The sequence below is a fragment of the Mesitornis unicolor genome, unplaced genomic scaffold (assembly GCF_000695765.1).
Source record: "Mesitornis unicolor isolate BGI_N332 unplaced genomic scaffold, ASM69576v1 scaffold27856, whole genome shotgun sequence".
Classification (NCBI taxonomy): Eukaryota; Metazoa; Chordata; class Aves; order Mesitornithiformes; family Mesitornithidae; genus Mesitornis; species Mesitornis unicolor.
In genome coordinates, this window is record NW_010193667.1 from 5,559 (window position 1) to 21,942 (window position 16,384).

At 39.4% G+C, this 16,384-nt stretch overlaps 1 protein-coding gene across 1 annotated transcript; it reads left to right on the forward strand.

The window, feature by feature from the left end:
• The first annotated feature begins 1,601 nt into the window (after positions 1-1,601).
• Positions 1,602-16,064, forward strand: TSPAN12 (tetraspanin 12). Its single transcript, XM_010187529.1, has 4 exons — positions 1,602-1,692; positions 5,518-5,625; positions 9,779-9,922; positions 15,728-16,064. The coding sequence occupies exons 2-4, from the start codon at positions 5,539-5,541 to the stop codon at positions 16,031-16,033; spliced, it is 537 nt and encodes a 178-aa protein (XP_010185831.1). The 5' UTR covers positions 1,602-1,692; positions 5,518-5,538; the 3' UTR covers positions 16,034-16,064.
• The last annotated feature ends 320 nt before the right edge of the window (positions 16,065-16,384 follow it).

Sequence of the window (16,384 nt, forward strand, 5' to 3'; positions counted from 1 at the left end):
AAGTTCATGAATTTAGTTTTTAGAAAAAGCATAGTTTTTCTTTCAAGATACAACTCAAATATTTTTTTTCCTCTTTTGGACCTTTGGAGAATGAATGTATTGATTATTGAAGGCCTGTACTGGAGCTCTGTGTGTGCTTACGGTGTTCATTTGTAAGGATGTGTTGTTCAGCTATAATGACTATGAAGGTGGAACATAATGTGGTAGACATGAGTAAAACAGGAGCTTTTCTTTCAACACCATCTTCATTGAACAGACTTTTGTGGGAGGGAAGATGTGAGTACAGGTTTTTCTTGAAAATTCACATTTTTAATTTGGCTGTTTGCATCTGCAAACCTAAATCAGGGAGTTAGAGTTCATCAGCAAGCAGAAGTTAGGGCAAGATGCTGTTCAGTAGCTGCTAAGGTATCTGTGAATTACTCAGTTCCAGACAGGGTGGATGAAAAAGATCCTGTGTAGATGACTTAAATCCAAACACTTGTGGATTGATATTCTCTATTTTAAATAATACAGCATATTGACCTTTTAATAGAAAAAAAATCGATGGATTTTTTTTTTAATATACTTGTCATAAATGCATTCCAGAATTAAATAACTAAACTAGAAGCCTTTTGGTATGTATCCTGCTAATGGAATTATGTATTTAGTCTGTTCTATTTTGTATTGTGATGGTGTTTCTTTGATTTTTAAATAAAATTAAAATCCATGAAGACTGTATTTTTAAGCCTTGCAATAAGGAGGAAGTCAGTCCACTGACATGGAAGAAAGTTTGAAGTCGAGAATGAATGGAACTATACCTTTGCTTTAAGTAAATAATAATAAATGGAGTACTTTTAATAGACACCACCAGTTAAAGCAGTCTTAATTTCCACGCTGCTTTACCCTGCAGTTCAAAAAGGGTTTGTTGATGCTATACAGAAGATAGTCCTGCTCTTTTTTAATTGTAGCTACCAGGGTTTTTTTTAACTATCATTTCCAAGACCTGTACAGCCTCTTCATTTATACACATGTTTTCTATTTATAAATAGTTAAAGGGTTGGATCTTGTAATGGATAAAGATATTTCAATCCACCTCAATAAATACTTACACATTTATGCCTGACCTTTAATACCTAAATCACTTTCATAAGATCACAGCTTTCAAGAGCCTTGTTTGTTTTCATCTTGTCAATTATCTCTCTTTTATTCTTTTTTTTCCCCCTTTTTTGTCTGTTAACATAATCTGGATATGTTGCTTAAATGGATAGAACTGAACAAAATATTTCTTTTTCTCACATATATGAGGGGAAAAAAGATTTTCCTCCTCACAAGTGTTTTAGCATAATATGTCATGGCAGTTTGTACTCTTGAGAAACAAGGGAGTGAGTTTGTTTTCCAGTGGTAATGTTCAGATGCTTCGTGTTCAGTCAGTATGACATGTCACATAACTTAAAATTTTAGAAAGTTTGCTGTGTGAATCTTTCATATTTTGGTTACAAAAATTTATTTCAGATTCCATGTCTTCAGTCACGTGAAAAGTTAATGAAGTTTTGAGATGCCCTTTAATATTTTGAAGTCTTTTTTTTTTTTTTCAAAGTTAACCTGACAGCCTAACAAAGACAATTCTGTTTTCTGCAGTACTTCGGAAGCTTGCTTGTAATATTCTGTGTTGAACTGGCCTGTGGTGTTTGGACCTATGAGCAGGAAGTAACGGTGAGTCAGAAAAGGAGGCTGCATTTTTTCAACAGAAGAAAACAAAGATTTCTATTAGCTGGCTGTTTTCTAATGCTGTAGTGTTTGTTCATTATTCCAACAGTCTCATTTCATGTGACTGTTTGGGTTTTTTTTTTAATCAGAGAATTCTTCTGGGAAAACTTGTCTGTCTGGAAGGTACTCTCTGGGTTTCTCTCCACCCGCTCTGTATTTGAGACCCAAATCCTGTAGCCTGTGATTTAAAGACTTTAGTTTTAGTTAATTCTTGCTTAGGCAGGTTTTCATTGAGATCAATGGAAATTTTTAGGATAAAGTATGAAATGCAGGCTTAAGATAAGTATTTTGAGAATGTGATGGGACTTTGCTTCAGAAGTTCTTGATGTTTTGAAGAGCTATAGCTGAGTGTACTATGTTGTAAACAGACAGTGTGTTCCTTCAATAGAGGACTTGCTGTCTGCCGAAATCTTCACACTGCCTCCACAAGCTATAAATGCCGGTTTTAAGAAAAACATGTCTTGGCTATAAAACACTCTTCTGTAAACTTGTGAAGAGGTTTTCTCTCTGTCTAGCTTTTATAGCTATACCAACCTTTAATTTTCAAACTGAAGATCTGTAATCATCACACAAGAAAATGGGTAAGTGTTGAGCAGAAATTAAACTGAATTGTTACTCTTCTGGCTGCTATGTCGTTATGTCTTGTGCTTAGTCTGGTACCTTTTTATGAATAGACGGACAAATATTTTCTCTGAACTGCCAAGATATGCCCCATATATTAATCTTTCCAACAGTGTGTAGCAATTACATTGCAGTAAGATGGGAAGGAGCCTTCTTGGTATGTACATGGTACTGGGACCAAAGGAATTTTTGGCAAATTTTAAGTCTGCAGTTCCATGGCAGCACTTTGCATCAGCATTCATTCCCTTGGTGTGCAGATTCCAGAGCAGTGTTCCAGTATAACAGCGATTAAGGCTATCCCTTTACTTTAAATGTCAGCTTATGTTGATGCATATTAAAATTGGGAACGCAGATGAGAGGCATGCCTCATCCTATGGGCACAGCTGCCCTCTGTGGGGCTTTTGCTGAGGATGATGCTTCTGAGTAACATTTGTCTTTCTACAGAAATCTTGTCAGTTGAAGCTGCCTGAAATAACATAGCCTTTGGTGCACTGGTACATGCCTTCTCCAGCCTTCAGCATTCAGTTAGAGAATCTGAAGTTATGGGTGTGTGTTTGTGTGCCCCTCAAGCTTTCAGTTACCTGCTATGCCACTGAAACCCAAACCAGGGACAGTTTTATACAAGCTGACGTAGCCCTACAATGTGTTAAGACACTGGTGACACTGCATCCCTCCAGAAAAAAGCACAGCTGTCCCTGTGCCCCTTTGCCAAAAGAAGTAGTGCTGAGCTCCATGTCTGCACCTTCTGCAGCGGGTCATGGTAGACCCGGATACTCCACTCTCCTTTGATTCTTCCTCTCTCTCCCAAGAGTTCAAGAGTATGAACGTGAACATGCAAATAGAAGAAACAAACAAAAATCACTTTGGCAACTGTTGTTTTTTTCCCCCTCTCTTTTTCTCTCCCTTTATTCTTCTTATTCCTCATCCCTGAAATCATGTGGGTTTTTTTTTCTTTTCTATCTGATTTCTTCTTTTTGTTCCCTTTGTTCCCTTTCAATGCTCTTTGTGTGATGAAGTGGGCCATACTCAGGTTTCCTGTTGCTGAGACCCCTGGGGATTTTGGCAGTCTGGAAAAGCACAGTTGTTTCAGTCGTTCTTTCATACCTGTGCAGGTCACTTCCCTGGAGTGTGCTGTCTCCTCTGCCTGATAAAGAATTCTCCCTCTTACATCCATGGGAGTGACCAGATATCACATTGGTTTCAGCATAGCATGAAATCACAAGAGCCCCTTGTGCATTAGTGTAGGTGGGTGGGTGATGTTGTAAAAAATGTCACTGAGAGATAACCGCCTCCAATATGGGCTCTCCTTGGCATGTGCACAAGTTACTCTAAGAGTCCTTGTATAAGCAACTTTCCTTCCAGCTCATGATAGCTCTCAGTGTGAAGTGTACCTCATGACTAATTTAATCCACCCACAAAAAGCCAGTGTGGGTTCTTTGCTTACTTGGGCATTGGTCAAGCTTTGTTACTCATTAGAAAAATAATAATGATTAAATAGATCTGAACAGAAAACTGAGCTTTATGGAACTTATGCTAAAATCAAACCAACATTTCTGGTTTTATGTCTACATGCTACAGAAGTGTTGGTGTGTAGCTAAACAAATGCATCACGTATTGTTTGCTACTGCACGAGCTGAGGGTAAGCTTTTTAATAGGTACATTGATGTCCCTAGTTTGACACGTTGACATTCTTTGACCAGTCAAACACACAGATTTCAGTATCCCTCCTCAGTTCCAGAATTCAAATTGCCTTCCTACAGTGGGCATAGTTTGTTTTAATTTGCTTTTAATTTCCCTCTCACACTTCTTGATTTTTTTAATTTTTATTTCCCCGCTTTCCATTGTTTTCATAAAGAAGTTGGACGCCTTGTGTTATGTACATAACGTTGGACTGTTTTCAACTCAAATAAGATAATAAAAAATAGTCTAGCAAATATGAGCATACTTGCAGCAATATCAAATATTATCCAAGGAAAGCAGAGTGCTAACTCCCAACACAGTAGAAAGAGAAATGCGTTGAGTACAAAACCAAATTATTTTATTATAGTGACCAATGTAAATGTTTGTCACAGAAATATTCTCTGATACTGTTTTTAAGTATTTTAGGTACTCTACTGCTAACACTTTTCACATGGACAGTTGTGAGTTCAATGCTTTGCAGCTTAAGAAATAAAAATTTTTCTAAGTGAAAGGTTTGTTAAATTTCTGGGATATTATTAGTATATTCATATTCATGATACACAGATCTTTACCAGGGCATCAAAACTGTCGTATAACTTAGCAGTGGTAATGAAGTATTATCAAATGTTCTTGTTTGGATTATGGGGTCAGTCAGGCAGTGATTTTCCCTGTGTTTTTATAGAGCATCTGGCATGACAAAGACCAGGCTCCTTGAAGTACTGTGATAATCTTTTCTTCTTAGATAATGTGTGTTGCTACTTGCAGAATGCCTTTACTGTTCACTCCATATTGAATGGGATTGCTCACTCACAGCCACTGGAGCAACTTGGCTCCCCCACCCTCCAAATGAAAGCTGATATTGCAGTTGTGATTTCTTTCACCATGACTATTGAGGCTAATGGGAATGAGGCAGAACTCGGCATGAGTGAAATGTGTGGCTAGAAGGGCAACTGCGAAGTCCACAGCTCCTTGTTTTAGTTTGGCACACTGAAATTTGTGCTGCCGAGCAGAAGTTAGTATCTTACCTTGGTTCTTAGCTGCATTGTATGCCAGGTGCCATAGCACTCGTTTCTATTGTTTCTAACAAATTACTAACTGAGGGTCAAGGTCTGATAATGAGGAACACCAGCTGATGACTGGGGTGGGGCTTACTTGAAGTTCATGTCAGGTAAAAAGTCTGGTAATTATATAACCAAATTGTACCAAACTATCTCTGAATCTCTCTAAAATGCAGCGCCTTTTCCAGCATGTATTGATTTGTAAGCAAAGGATACAAAAAACTTTTTCCTGATAAATAAAGGCTTATAAAGGTACAATAACTAAATTTGAAGCACACGTTTTCCTGTAGTATTTGAATACAAGGTTAGTTTGGTTATTGCTCTGGAAGGATCTCAAAATAGATGGAATTCTGGCTTTGGGGCCTCAGCCAACTGATCTCTTGTATGAATCACTTCTTGTTCCTTGCTCCAGGTTCCAGTGCAGTGGTCTGATATGATCACACTGAAAGCCAGGATGACCAATTATGGCCTACCTAGGTACCAATGGCTGACCTATGCTTGGAATTTCTTCCAGAGGGAGGTAAGACAACAGTTAAATCATGAGCTGAAGTAATATATGCTCAGTAAATGTTACTCATCTGCTGAAGGAAAAGGTTTTTAAGTGAATAGGTAAATAAGTGTAAGTTCATTTCATGTGAAACTCTGTGTACTGATGTCTCTTATCACTGATCTCCAACTCCTGAGCTTTTGTAGGGCCTAAAGACACTAAAATACTCAAAAAAGAATGCTACTAAATTCAGTTAAATTGCTAACACTGTCTTCTCCTTTGACAGTAAGGTTAGGACACCATCACAATTTAAGATCATTACAACTGTAAGAATATGATGTATATAAAATTAAAAATCCGCAGATAAAGTAAAATGAACATTTCACAGAATGGCAGGGTTTGGAGGTGACCTCTGGAGATCATCCAGTCCAACCCCCTTGCTGAAGCAGGTTCACCTACAGCAGGTTGCACAGGAACACGTCCCGGTGGGTTTTGAGTATCTCCAGTGAAGAAGGCTCCACAACCTCTGGGCAGCCTGTGCCAGTGCTCCATCACTCTTGAAGTAAAGTTTTTCCTCATATTCAGCTTGAACTTTCTGTGCTCCAGTTTGTCCTCGTTGCCCCTTGTCCTGTAGCTGGGCACCACTGAAAAAGAGTCTGGCCCCATTCTTCTGACATCCTTTGGTTATTTATAAGCATTGGTAAGATCCCCTCTCAGTCTTCTCTTCTCCAGGCTAAACAGACCCAGTTCTCTCAGCCTTTCGTTGTATGGGAGATGCTTCAGTCCCCTAATTAGTACTCCATATGTGACCTCACCACAGCAGAGTAGAGGGGGAGGTTAACCTCTGTCAACATGCTGACCACACTCTCTTAATGCACCCTCAGATGCCATTGGCTTTCTTGACCTCAAGTGCAGGTGGTGGCTGATGATTAACTTCTTGTCCACCAGGACTCTCAGGTCTTTCTCTGCAGAGTTGCTTTTCAGCAGGTCACCCCCTAACGTGTACTGATGCATGGGGTTATTTCTGTCTAGGTGCAGGACCCTACACTTGCCTTTGTTGAACTTCATTAGGTTCATCTCTGCCCAGGTCTCTAGCCCTCATCCAAGTCCAGGTCTTGCTGATGGCAGCACAGCCTTCTGGTGTGTCAGCCACTTCTCCCAGTTTGTATTATCAGCAGATTTGCTGAGGGTACGCTCTGTCCCTTCATCCACGTCATTGATGAGTACGTTGAACAAGACTGGATGCAGTACTGACCCCATGGGAATGCTGCTAGCAGCAGGACTCCAACTAGACACTGTGCCACTGATCACAACCCTCTGAGCTCTGCCGTTCAGCCAGTTCTCAATCCACCTCACTGTCTGCTCATCTGACCCACATTTTCTAAGCTTACCTGTGAGGATGTTGTGGGAGACAGTGTCAAAAGCCTTGTTGAAGTAGAGGTAGACAACATCCACTGCTCTCGCCTCATCTACCCACCCAGTCATGCCATCGTAGAAGGCTATCAGATTTGTCAAACATGACTTCCCCTTGGTGAATCCATGTTGTCTACTCTTGGTAACCTTCTTTTTCTCCACGTTTAGAGATGTCATCCAGAATGAGCTGTGCTATCACCTTTCCTGGGTCCCTTCTTGCCCTTTTTAAAGACTGAAGTGACATTGGCTTTCCTTCAGTCCTCAGGCACCTCTCCTGTTCTCCATGACTTTTCAAAGATGATGGAGAGTGGCTTAGCAGTAACTTCTGCCAGCTCCCTCAGCACCTGTGGGTGCATCCCATGGGCACCTATGGATTTGTGGGTATCAGCCTTGCCTAAACATTGTCTAACCCAATCCTCCTCAACCTAGGGAAAGTCTTCCTTTCTCCAGACTTCCTCTCCTACCTCCAAGGTCTGGGATTCCTGAGGACAAGCCTTAATGGTAGACTGAAGCAAAGAAAAAATTTCTACATGCTGTTTTAATACTAAACTGTGCTCCCCTTCCTGTAGGCTCTGTTAGTTTTTTTCATGAATCTGTCATAGTTAAGATATGTGTTTAGCTGGAAATAAATGGGAAAGGAAGTTTCCAAGAAGATGCCAATGCTACCTCTTTGGCTGAGGTTTGAGAAAGTGATCAGGGTTTTTATTTCCGTTGACTGGGAGGACAGGAAGGAAACCAAAAAGCTTCCTTGTGTATTCACAGCTTTGCCCTCTAGCTTACTCAAATTCAGAACTGTTTTTAAAGAATGAAGTATTGTGTTACAAAAACACGAAATTGCCCAAGGTAGAACCCATTAACTCCAAATATAACTCACATGCAGGAAGAGAACTCTTTAAATGCCTGTCATTGTGCTGCTCTTGTTGAAATGTTGAAATCTATCATTGTTGCGCAGATTTCCTGTTTATTTAAACATTTCCTGGCAGCACTTGGTTAGTCTGTATTTATATTGAAACCTAAAAGTGAGGACTACATGAGGTTAAACACCCTCCCAGGCTCCTGCAAGTGCTCTGTGAAATGGAATAATCCTTCATATACAGGTAGAGTTTTTGTGCCTGTTCTGTAGCTGAAATAATATAAATCAAATGTTCTCAATTTCCCTGAATGGAGCTGATATTGTGTCTTACTTTAAATGTATAAATTTGTATAAAATTGTATAAATTAAAAGCTGTCTCTTATATTCCTGGTTGTTGTAGTGCCATCATAATGACTGGTTTTAAAATGAATATTTGACCATGCCTTAACTCCACCAGGGGAGAAGTTCCTTTTAGAATTTAGATTTCCTGTATTCCATCTCTGACTGGAAGAATTATTTGGGGAAAGTTTAAAGTGAACTGAGAAGGCTCATTTTCAGCTCCTAGTGAATTGGTGGGCTCTTATCTTTATTCTCTCTATGCATAACTAAGACAGTGGATGTGTGAGCCTGGTATGTGGTTTATGCCTGAATGACACTATGGTTGAGGCCCTTCTTCAGTCAGCATTATGGGCTTTTATTCCTAAAGAAAAAACATGTAATTACAATTTTGTTCCTATAGCTTCAGCTCTGATCAGCTTTGTGCTCTTTGTTTTGTATCTTTTAACACCTGAGAGAGATGGGAAATGTATTTTCCCTCCAGCCCCCTTGCTGGTCTAACACCAGAAATGTGAATGTGCCAAGGCAGATGGGAAGAGTCAATTGAAGTCGGGAAGGAAGAAACAACGGGGTGAGAAAAGAAACAACACTGGGCTCTGTCTCTGAAGCATGTAAGGGGTGCAAAGGTTCCCAAGCCCATGGGTCAAAGGAACCAGGTGATGAATGACAAATGCTCAGGCTGGTACTGGAGAACATCCAGACAGAAACAAAGCAGCATCTTGTTCCTGCAGCAAGGCTCTTTTTCAGTCATCGAGTCCTCATCCAGTGCCGAAGAAAATCTTATGTAGCCATTTCAGCCCTTTTTTATGTGAAAGCAGCTAGGAAGGTAGTAGTCTGGTTGTTTGCCTTTAAATCTCTTGGTGTGCTGTGCAGAGAAGACAGGTTGTTAGTCCTGGTGGTTTTTATAGCCAATTATGGCTCATCTGCTTTGCACCCAGACTTCCTACTTTTATGCTCCATTCTGTTGCAGTGTTTATTTTAGTATGATACCCATTCCTTCCATTTTCCTTTTTTCTTTCAGCATTTGTGATTTCTATACCTTTTTGCTCACTTTTTTCACTTTTTTTTTTTTAGGCTTTCTTCTGTATTCTGATAAATTTATGCTCTTTCTTGTCTAGTTTTCAACAGATGTGTCTGTAGTTGTAGCCCTGGAGAAATAGTGCACACTAGTAAGGCCTTAATCATATTTTCCTTCTAATTCCTTCAGCCACAGGTATATTTGTTAATTAGTCACCCTTTTGATGTGAAATTATCATGTATCAGTTCCTTGTAGTAAGGATAGCAGAATTACAGGGTAGGACAATTTCTGTGAAGCATCCTTGGAGGGGGAGCAGTTGGGATTTTAAGGACAAAGCAGTATTATTAGCTGTTTTTAAGGTGTTCATTGGTCACTGCATTACATTTTTCATGTTGCTTTTATGTCAAAGTAGAGCAGAAGATAGGTGGAAAGTCTTGTAGGTGTTTTTAGTCCTGCATAAATATTTTGAAAGTTGTTAATGGGAATTTATTTAGCTTGTTAGATGACCTACTTTTATGAAGGAGTAGCATCGTTATTGCTGATCTTGGCTAATCCTTCCTTTGCAGTTTAAATGTTGTGGGGTGGTATACTTCACAGACTGGCTGGAAATGACAGAGATGGACTGGCCGCCTGACTCCTGTTGTGTCAGAGAGTTCCCAGGATGCTCTAAGCAGGCACATCATGAGGATCTCAGTGACCTTTACCAGGAGGTAAGAAGAAAAATGTGGATATTTCGGAAGGCTTTTTCTGTACTTCCTGATCCCAGTCATTTTCCAAACTCATCACTTGCAGTGCAGCAGAAAGGTTTGTAGAGTAATTGTGTTTATGGGAAGTGTTTATTGTGTTTATTTGTTTATTAATTATTAATGCTGAAGGGGATGGGGGAGGAAGGAAGCAAGGAAGTAAGAACTCACCCAATATTACCTGGAAATGAGGTAAGCTAGTAGCAATGCAGTTAGAGTCTGAGATATGCTTGAGCATTGAGGTATTTGTTTTATATTGGTTAGGTTGGAGTTGAAATTTGCTCCAATTAAAAAAAAAAAAAGTTTTGATGTAATGTCCAAGTCTCCAGCTTGCCAAACTTAGAAATTCTACTTACCCTGTGGTAATGAGGACTCAAGTGGTATTTACAGTGAAGGATGCTTTTGAGGAGTCCTTTGGAAGATGAGAACTTTCTTGTTAACAGGGTTTATGCAAGGAAACAGGTAATTCAGTTTCTCTGCTGTGAGCATGCATAGAAACTGTGTGTGAAAATTCTCTTCCTCTCTACTACATTACAGAATTATTATTTAAAAAAATATATATTAAAAAAGCCTTAAAACCAAGAGAGGACCTATTTGAACTCAAAGTGGGTAAGAAAGGAGATCATGGTTGCAAGTCATTACTGTTGTTGAGTATAAATTATAAAAACAAGTAAACATGTTCTCTACTAAAACTTGTTTAGCTGCTCTCACAAAAATGTTGCCACCTTTGTGTGGAGACTGCTTTGCTATCTACTTTTTTTAATGTTAACAGATCTCTGAAGACCTTTAATTGTTCATCCAGTAATATCAGAATGACCAACAGTTCAGGTAGTCCAGTAGTGACAAAAGCATGTTTCACTTAAGTAGTTACAAGGATCTGAGAAGTGATACATTCTTCGTTTGCTTGCTTTAAGAGTAATATAGGCTGCATGAGAATCTATTACACTGCTTTTGTTCAGGAGCCATTGGAGAGATACCTCTGAAGCAGAGGAGATTCACTGTATAAAAAAGCCAAGAGGAATATTAGCTATTGCCAGGAAACAATCAAATTTTGGGAAATAAAATCACAAAGTGATTTGTTAGATTTGTATTGCATTGATGCTGTGAGCAGAAACGATACAAACTATTCTGGACATTCAGATGTCCATCCTAGGCCTTGTGTGCTTTCACTAGGAAGAGAAGAAGCAGAGCTGCCAAAAGGCAGGTACCTCCGAAGGGCAGTCTGTGCTGGGGAACCTTGAAGACAGTGGCAGAGGCTGTTTTCTTTCCGCCAGCTGCTTGTAGAGCCTCTTCTGCCCTATGACAAGGTTTGCAGCACAGGCAGCACTGGTCAAACTTCAGAAGTGTCAGGCTCTGAATGGGAAAGCCATTCAGGTTGCTTCTGGGACCTGCCAGTTTCTTACACGTTCTTGAAGAAGAACGAACTGTCGCTCACTCTGTGATAATGGTTGTTTTTGTAATACTGTTGCCAGTATTGATGCCATACAGCCCAGCTCTGCTATAGAGAGCCCTCAAGGAGTGTAGATGTATAGAGGCTGCAGAACATTCATTTGGTGGGAGTGTCCTTCCTGCTCATGTGAAAAGGCAAGAGTATGTAAGCAGTGTCACTCAATAAATACTAGTTTTTGAGCTCAGGAAGCTCAGAAATTTCTGAGAAGGAGTGCTAGTTACTGGAGTGTCTTGTCAAAGCTTCAAGGTGTCCTCATCCCATCTCTTCTGCTAACATTTCATTCCTATAGCCATGTTCTAGGAAAGTGGTTCTCTGCTTACTTTGTATATTCAGGTTCTTTGGATTTTACTTAGAGAAAATTAATAACCAAAGATGATGATGATGTAGAACATAAAGGCTCTGTTGAGACCCACTTGATTAAAAAAAAAGGCTGCCTGGCTTTTCTTTCTAAAAGAAACCTGAAGGACGCATTTCTGGTTCTTCCCCTAGTGTACCTCAGAGCTTTTTGGATTGATTCAAATCTTAGCAAAAATTCAGTTTTGTCTATTGCAGAATCTGTTCCAAAGAGAGACAGGCTGTGTTCTGGTTTACCAGCCACAAAAGTACTCCTTTGCTTTTTGAGGTATGTACAATGTTTGGTTAGCAAAACTTTGTTTTTTTTTTCATGGTGCTTGCCTGTGGGTTGTCTCACAGGCTCGTTACAGTATGCTTGCTAATATGTTTATCAATATCATGCAAAAACAACTTATACTTGCAGGGCTAATCTGTCTGAATTCTGCTTTGGAGAATTGAAGGAGAAAAGCTTTTTTGGGAAGGGAATCAAAACAAACTTACATGGTCTGGTGGCTTGAGAGGAGGCCTGGCAAGATTAGCCTTGCTAGCCTATAATTGGCTTATGTAAATACTTTGTTCTGGTACTTTAGAAAAACTCTTTGTAGTACTTCAGAAAACTGAAGTTTGGTGTGGTTGGGATTGATAAAACTGTTTTGTTGTAGCTGTACTGCAATTTTCTGCTAAGATCTCAGAACTTCTGTAGTCTAAGTTGGAATCCTTCACAATACAGTACTAGTAGAAAGAAAAGTGGCTTACTTATAGTTCTGGTTGAGAGTATTTTTCACAGGAATCACGTTTCCCTTACTGAATTTTGAAAGCTTTTTTCAAATGTGTTAGTCTACTTGGGCTGCTTTTATTCTGATGAACTTCGCCTTTGGTGTCCTTGGAACAGACTGACCTTGGAAAGAGCATCATTGTGAGGAATGTGTCAGAAGTGGCCTTGGAGGTTGATTGTGGTCTGAGGTCAAGGGGAGCTCTGCCTGTCCTTGTTACCAGGAACTGTAGCCTAGATAAAATGATTGGTAGAAGTTGGTATTTTTAGATAAATCAAAATTTCATGTTCAGTATTTTTCTTTTGTTTTCTAGCATAATTTTGAGTATACTCAAAATCTGAATGTACAGCAGATCTGTTGAACATGCTAATGGTTTATCTTTTCTGCTCTGAGAAGTGCCTTATTTAAGATCTGGTTCTTATTCTGTGATGTTGCAGTAAATCAGAAATATATGCTCTGTTTCCATTTTAAGACTGGAAATATAAAATGGCCTATGTAATAAATATGAATCAGGCCTTTAATCCATAGCTCTGTAGGTGTTTGAAGCTAATTCTTCTGAACGATTGCTGCAAAGTTTTACACTATTTTTGAGTAGTCAACAAGAGCTCCCTGGTTAGTGACGAACTTTTACTTTTGCCAAGGAAAGTATATTTATGTACTCCTTAATTGCAGGCTACCAACTATGAATGTGTTGCATAAGCAGAAATAAAATGCATGAATGTGAGGGGTGGCTGGATATATCTCAAATTTGAAACTGATTTTGAACGTGTATTAGAGCAGAACTGTAAGAACATCATTAAGTGGAGGGAGGCACTCTATCTAGATTGGGCATAATTTGTCTCAGTTACGTGTCTGTACGGCAGGAGATGCAGGCATTAATGTTGCTGCTCTCTGTTTATGGATGTTTCCTCTAGGCAACAAATGAATTGGATTTGAATACTGCTGTGGCTGAGCATTTTTAAATTGTGACCAGTATGTACCTTCATCCCTTAAAGTTAGCAAAAGTATTAAAATGCAGCCACTTTCTCTGTAATTAAAAGCAAATTTGGAAAGTAATGTAATTACAACAATGTCTTCTAGTTGAAGGAAGAAAAGACACCAACATTATAATTTTTGTTCCTCATCAAGTTCAACTGTATTGCTTTTGCTACAGGGTTTTTTCTTTCCTTTTCAAATTTCGAAGTATCCATGTTTAATCCTTGTTCTATATCTAAAATATGTTTAGAAAATGACACAGTGAAATAATGAGTGGAAAAAAGATATTGAGATCCTTTAACATACACTGGTACAATTATGATATAGTACTTCAATTTTATTTAGATCCTAAATGAAAATATATTGACAGCAGTGTGAATTATTTCTGTAAGGCCTTTCATCAAATGCACTCAGGACTGTAGCATTTGAAATTGTTGGCTTTGAGGAATTTCAGTGCAATTGAAAAGTGTTATTTATGATGTCCTGCCTTCAGATTCTGTCACTTTGATCAGTTGCTTTCTTTTCATGGAGAAGCTATAAGAAATATGTTGTGAGGATATAAATGCAAAAAAAGACATATTTAAGACTGTGTCCATTTTGATGGGTGTCTGATGTCTTCTGTTGAGACCAATGCCTGTTGGTACTCATGGTGTTATCCCATACAGTTCATTACATTTTTCCTTTGGTGGCTGCCTTCATTTGATTTCTGTGCTGTGAAGCCCTGTAAATTTTAGAATAGAGAATAAGCATGGGCCAAAGTAGCTAAGGGACCTCTCTTCAATGTTTTGTCCTTTCAAAGACTGGGCATCACCTTTCCTGAGCAACAAGCATCATGGCTTACATTTGCACTGTTATCCTGTAGTTCCCAGAGCCGGTGTCTGTGGATCCATGCTGCCTTACAAGGGCTTGGGAGCTTTCCTGAAGCCTTGTACCGTCATTGGTTGACCATGTAAGCGAACTGGATTGTGCACTGATGGTTTGGAAAGGGCTAAATTTCCATTTCTGGGAAACATCAATTTGTGATGTTTTAACATAGGTTTCATCAGACATTTTTTCTGTGTAAGTAATTACCTATTATTATTCTGTAAAAAAATTGCAGAGGTTGTATATGTGACCATCTTTCTAATGCAGCATGGGGATGGTCAGCTCTTTGAAGCAGGGCAGAGCTGCCTGCTTGGGTTTGTGTGGAGCCTGATGCAGGGCAGGTTGTTACAGCTACTCTCACAGCAGTTAATGTTCTAGACATTAGTGTGCTTAAGTAATTAAGTAATTAATAATTGAAGTATCAGCAGCCCAGCACAAGATATGAGGTAAAACTGTCCCTTGGTATAATACCATCAGAATAATTGACAGGGAAGTTTCTACATTCAGATCAGAAATTAAGCCAGCTAGTGTTAAAATATAGTCTATGAATAACGGAGGTAGGCGGAGTATAGCATAAGGAGATACGGTTTTTTCCAATGAGGAGATCCTTGTAGTTCAAGAATAAAAAGCAGAAGTAATGCCACATGCATGTGGTATCATCACCACCAAGTACTAAAGAAAAGTCTGTGTGTACCCACTGTGTCCTGGCAATTTGTCAGGAGCCCTCCCTTAAAGGTTATTCTCCTTTGATGATCCTTACACAGATGGTGACTGAAATGTAATGATTTTTCTACTCCCTGGGGACTTTCTGCAGAACTAATAAACTGGCATATAATGAGTCCAGAGAAAACACTGAAAAAGAAAAGGTGGGGAGAAACACTGATGAGGTTATGCAGGTCTGTAGATCTTTCCTAGAATATTGTTTTAACTTCAGATTGTGGTATTATTTGTAGAAAAAGCCTAAGGAGCTTAAAATAATTGACAACCTTGAAGATCTGCAGCTTAAGGAGAGAAATAAGATGATTAAGAGAGTTTAATGACTTTTAAACCTTCACGAAATTAGTTGAGTTTCTTTAAAAAACTGTGGTAGTTGCTAGAAACTCGGATCAACTTTGAGTGATTTCTTGACTGAAGAGTGGCACAAGTCTCTCGGAGGTGTTACATGCAGTGAACTCTCAGTGTATGAGAAAACTCAAAGATGGCATTATGGAAGCAATTAGAAAATAGACAAAATAATTTTCAAAGTATGTTTTGAAAGAGGCAAGAGAGGTTTTGGGGGAGCCAGAGAAGCCAGCACTAGGTAGGGTGAGCTAAACCTTGGGAACTGCAAGCAAAATAATACTGACTAATGTTTTCAATCTATTTTTTGTTTTGTAGGGATGCGGTAAAAAAATGTACGCTTTTCTGAGGGGGACGAAGCAATTGCAAGTGCTGAGATTTCTCGGAATCTCTATTGGAGTAACGCAGATCCTGGCTATGATCCTCACTGTCACTTTGCTGTGGGCTCTGTACTACGACAGACGGGATCCTGGAGCAGATCAGATCATGGACCTGAAGGGTGACACCTCGCAGCAGCTGTCGTGTCATTCCATGGAGCTACTGAAACCAAGTCTGGCAAGGATCTTTGAGCACACATCTGTGGCAAACAGCTTTAATACACGCTTTGAAATGGAAGAGCTATAGGTGATGCAATGCATCTGAGAAGTCACAAAGGACTTTCATTGGGTTCTGTTGTTTTTATTCTGTTCCATCAGCTATGCCAAAGATACCAGTCTTCCTGTTCTTCAGAAAACAGCTAATGGGTGAAGTGAAGCCGGCCTGCATAGAAGGAAGGATAAGGCTGTCAGCCTCTTAGAGGAGCCATGGAACAGAGTTGATTGCGTTTGTTTTTTTAAAAGGCACTCATTCACTTGGCACAGTAATATTTAACTTCTTACCACAACCTGTGTGATGCGTAAAATACTGATTCATTCGCGGGTGGATGGACAGAACCCCTAAGGAAGCATTGGAGGAAAGGAAGAGGAACTCTCATCT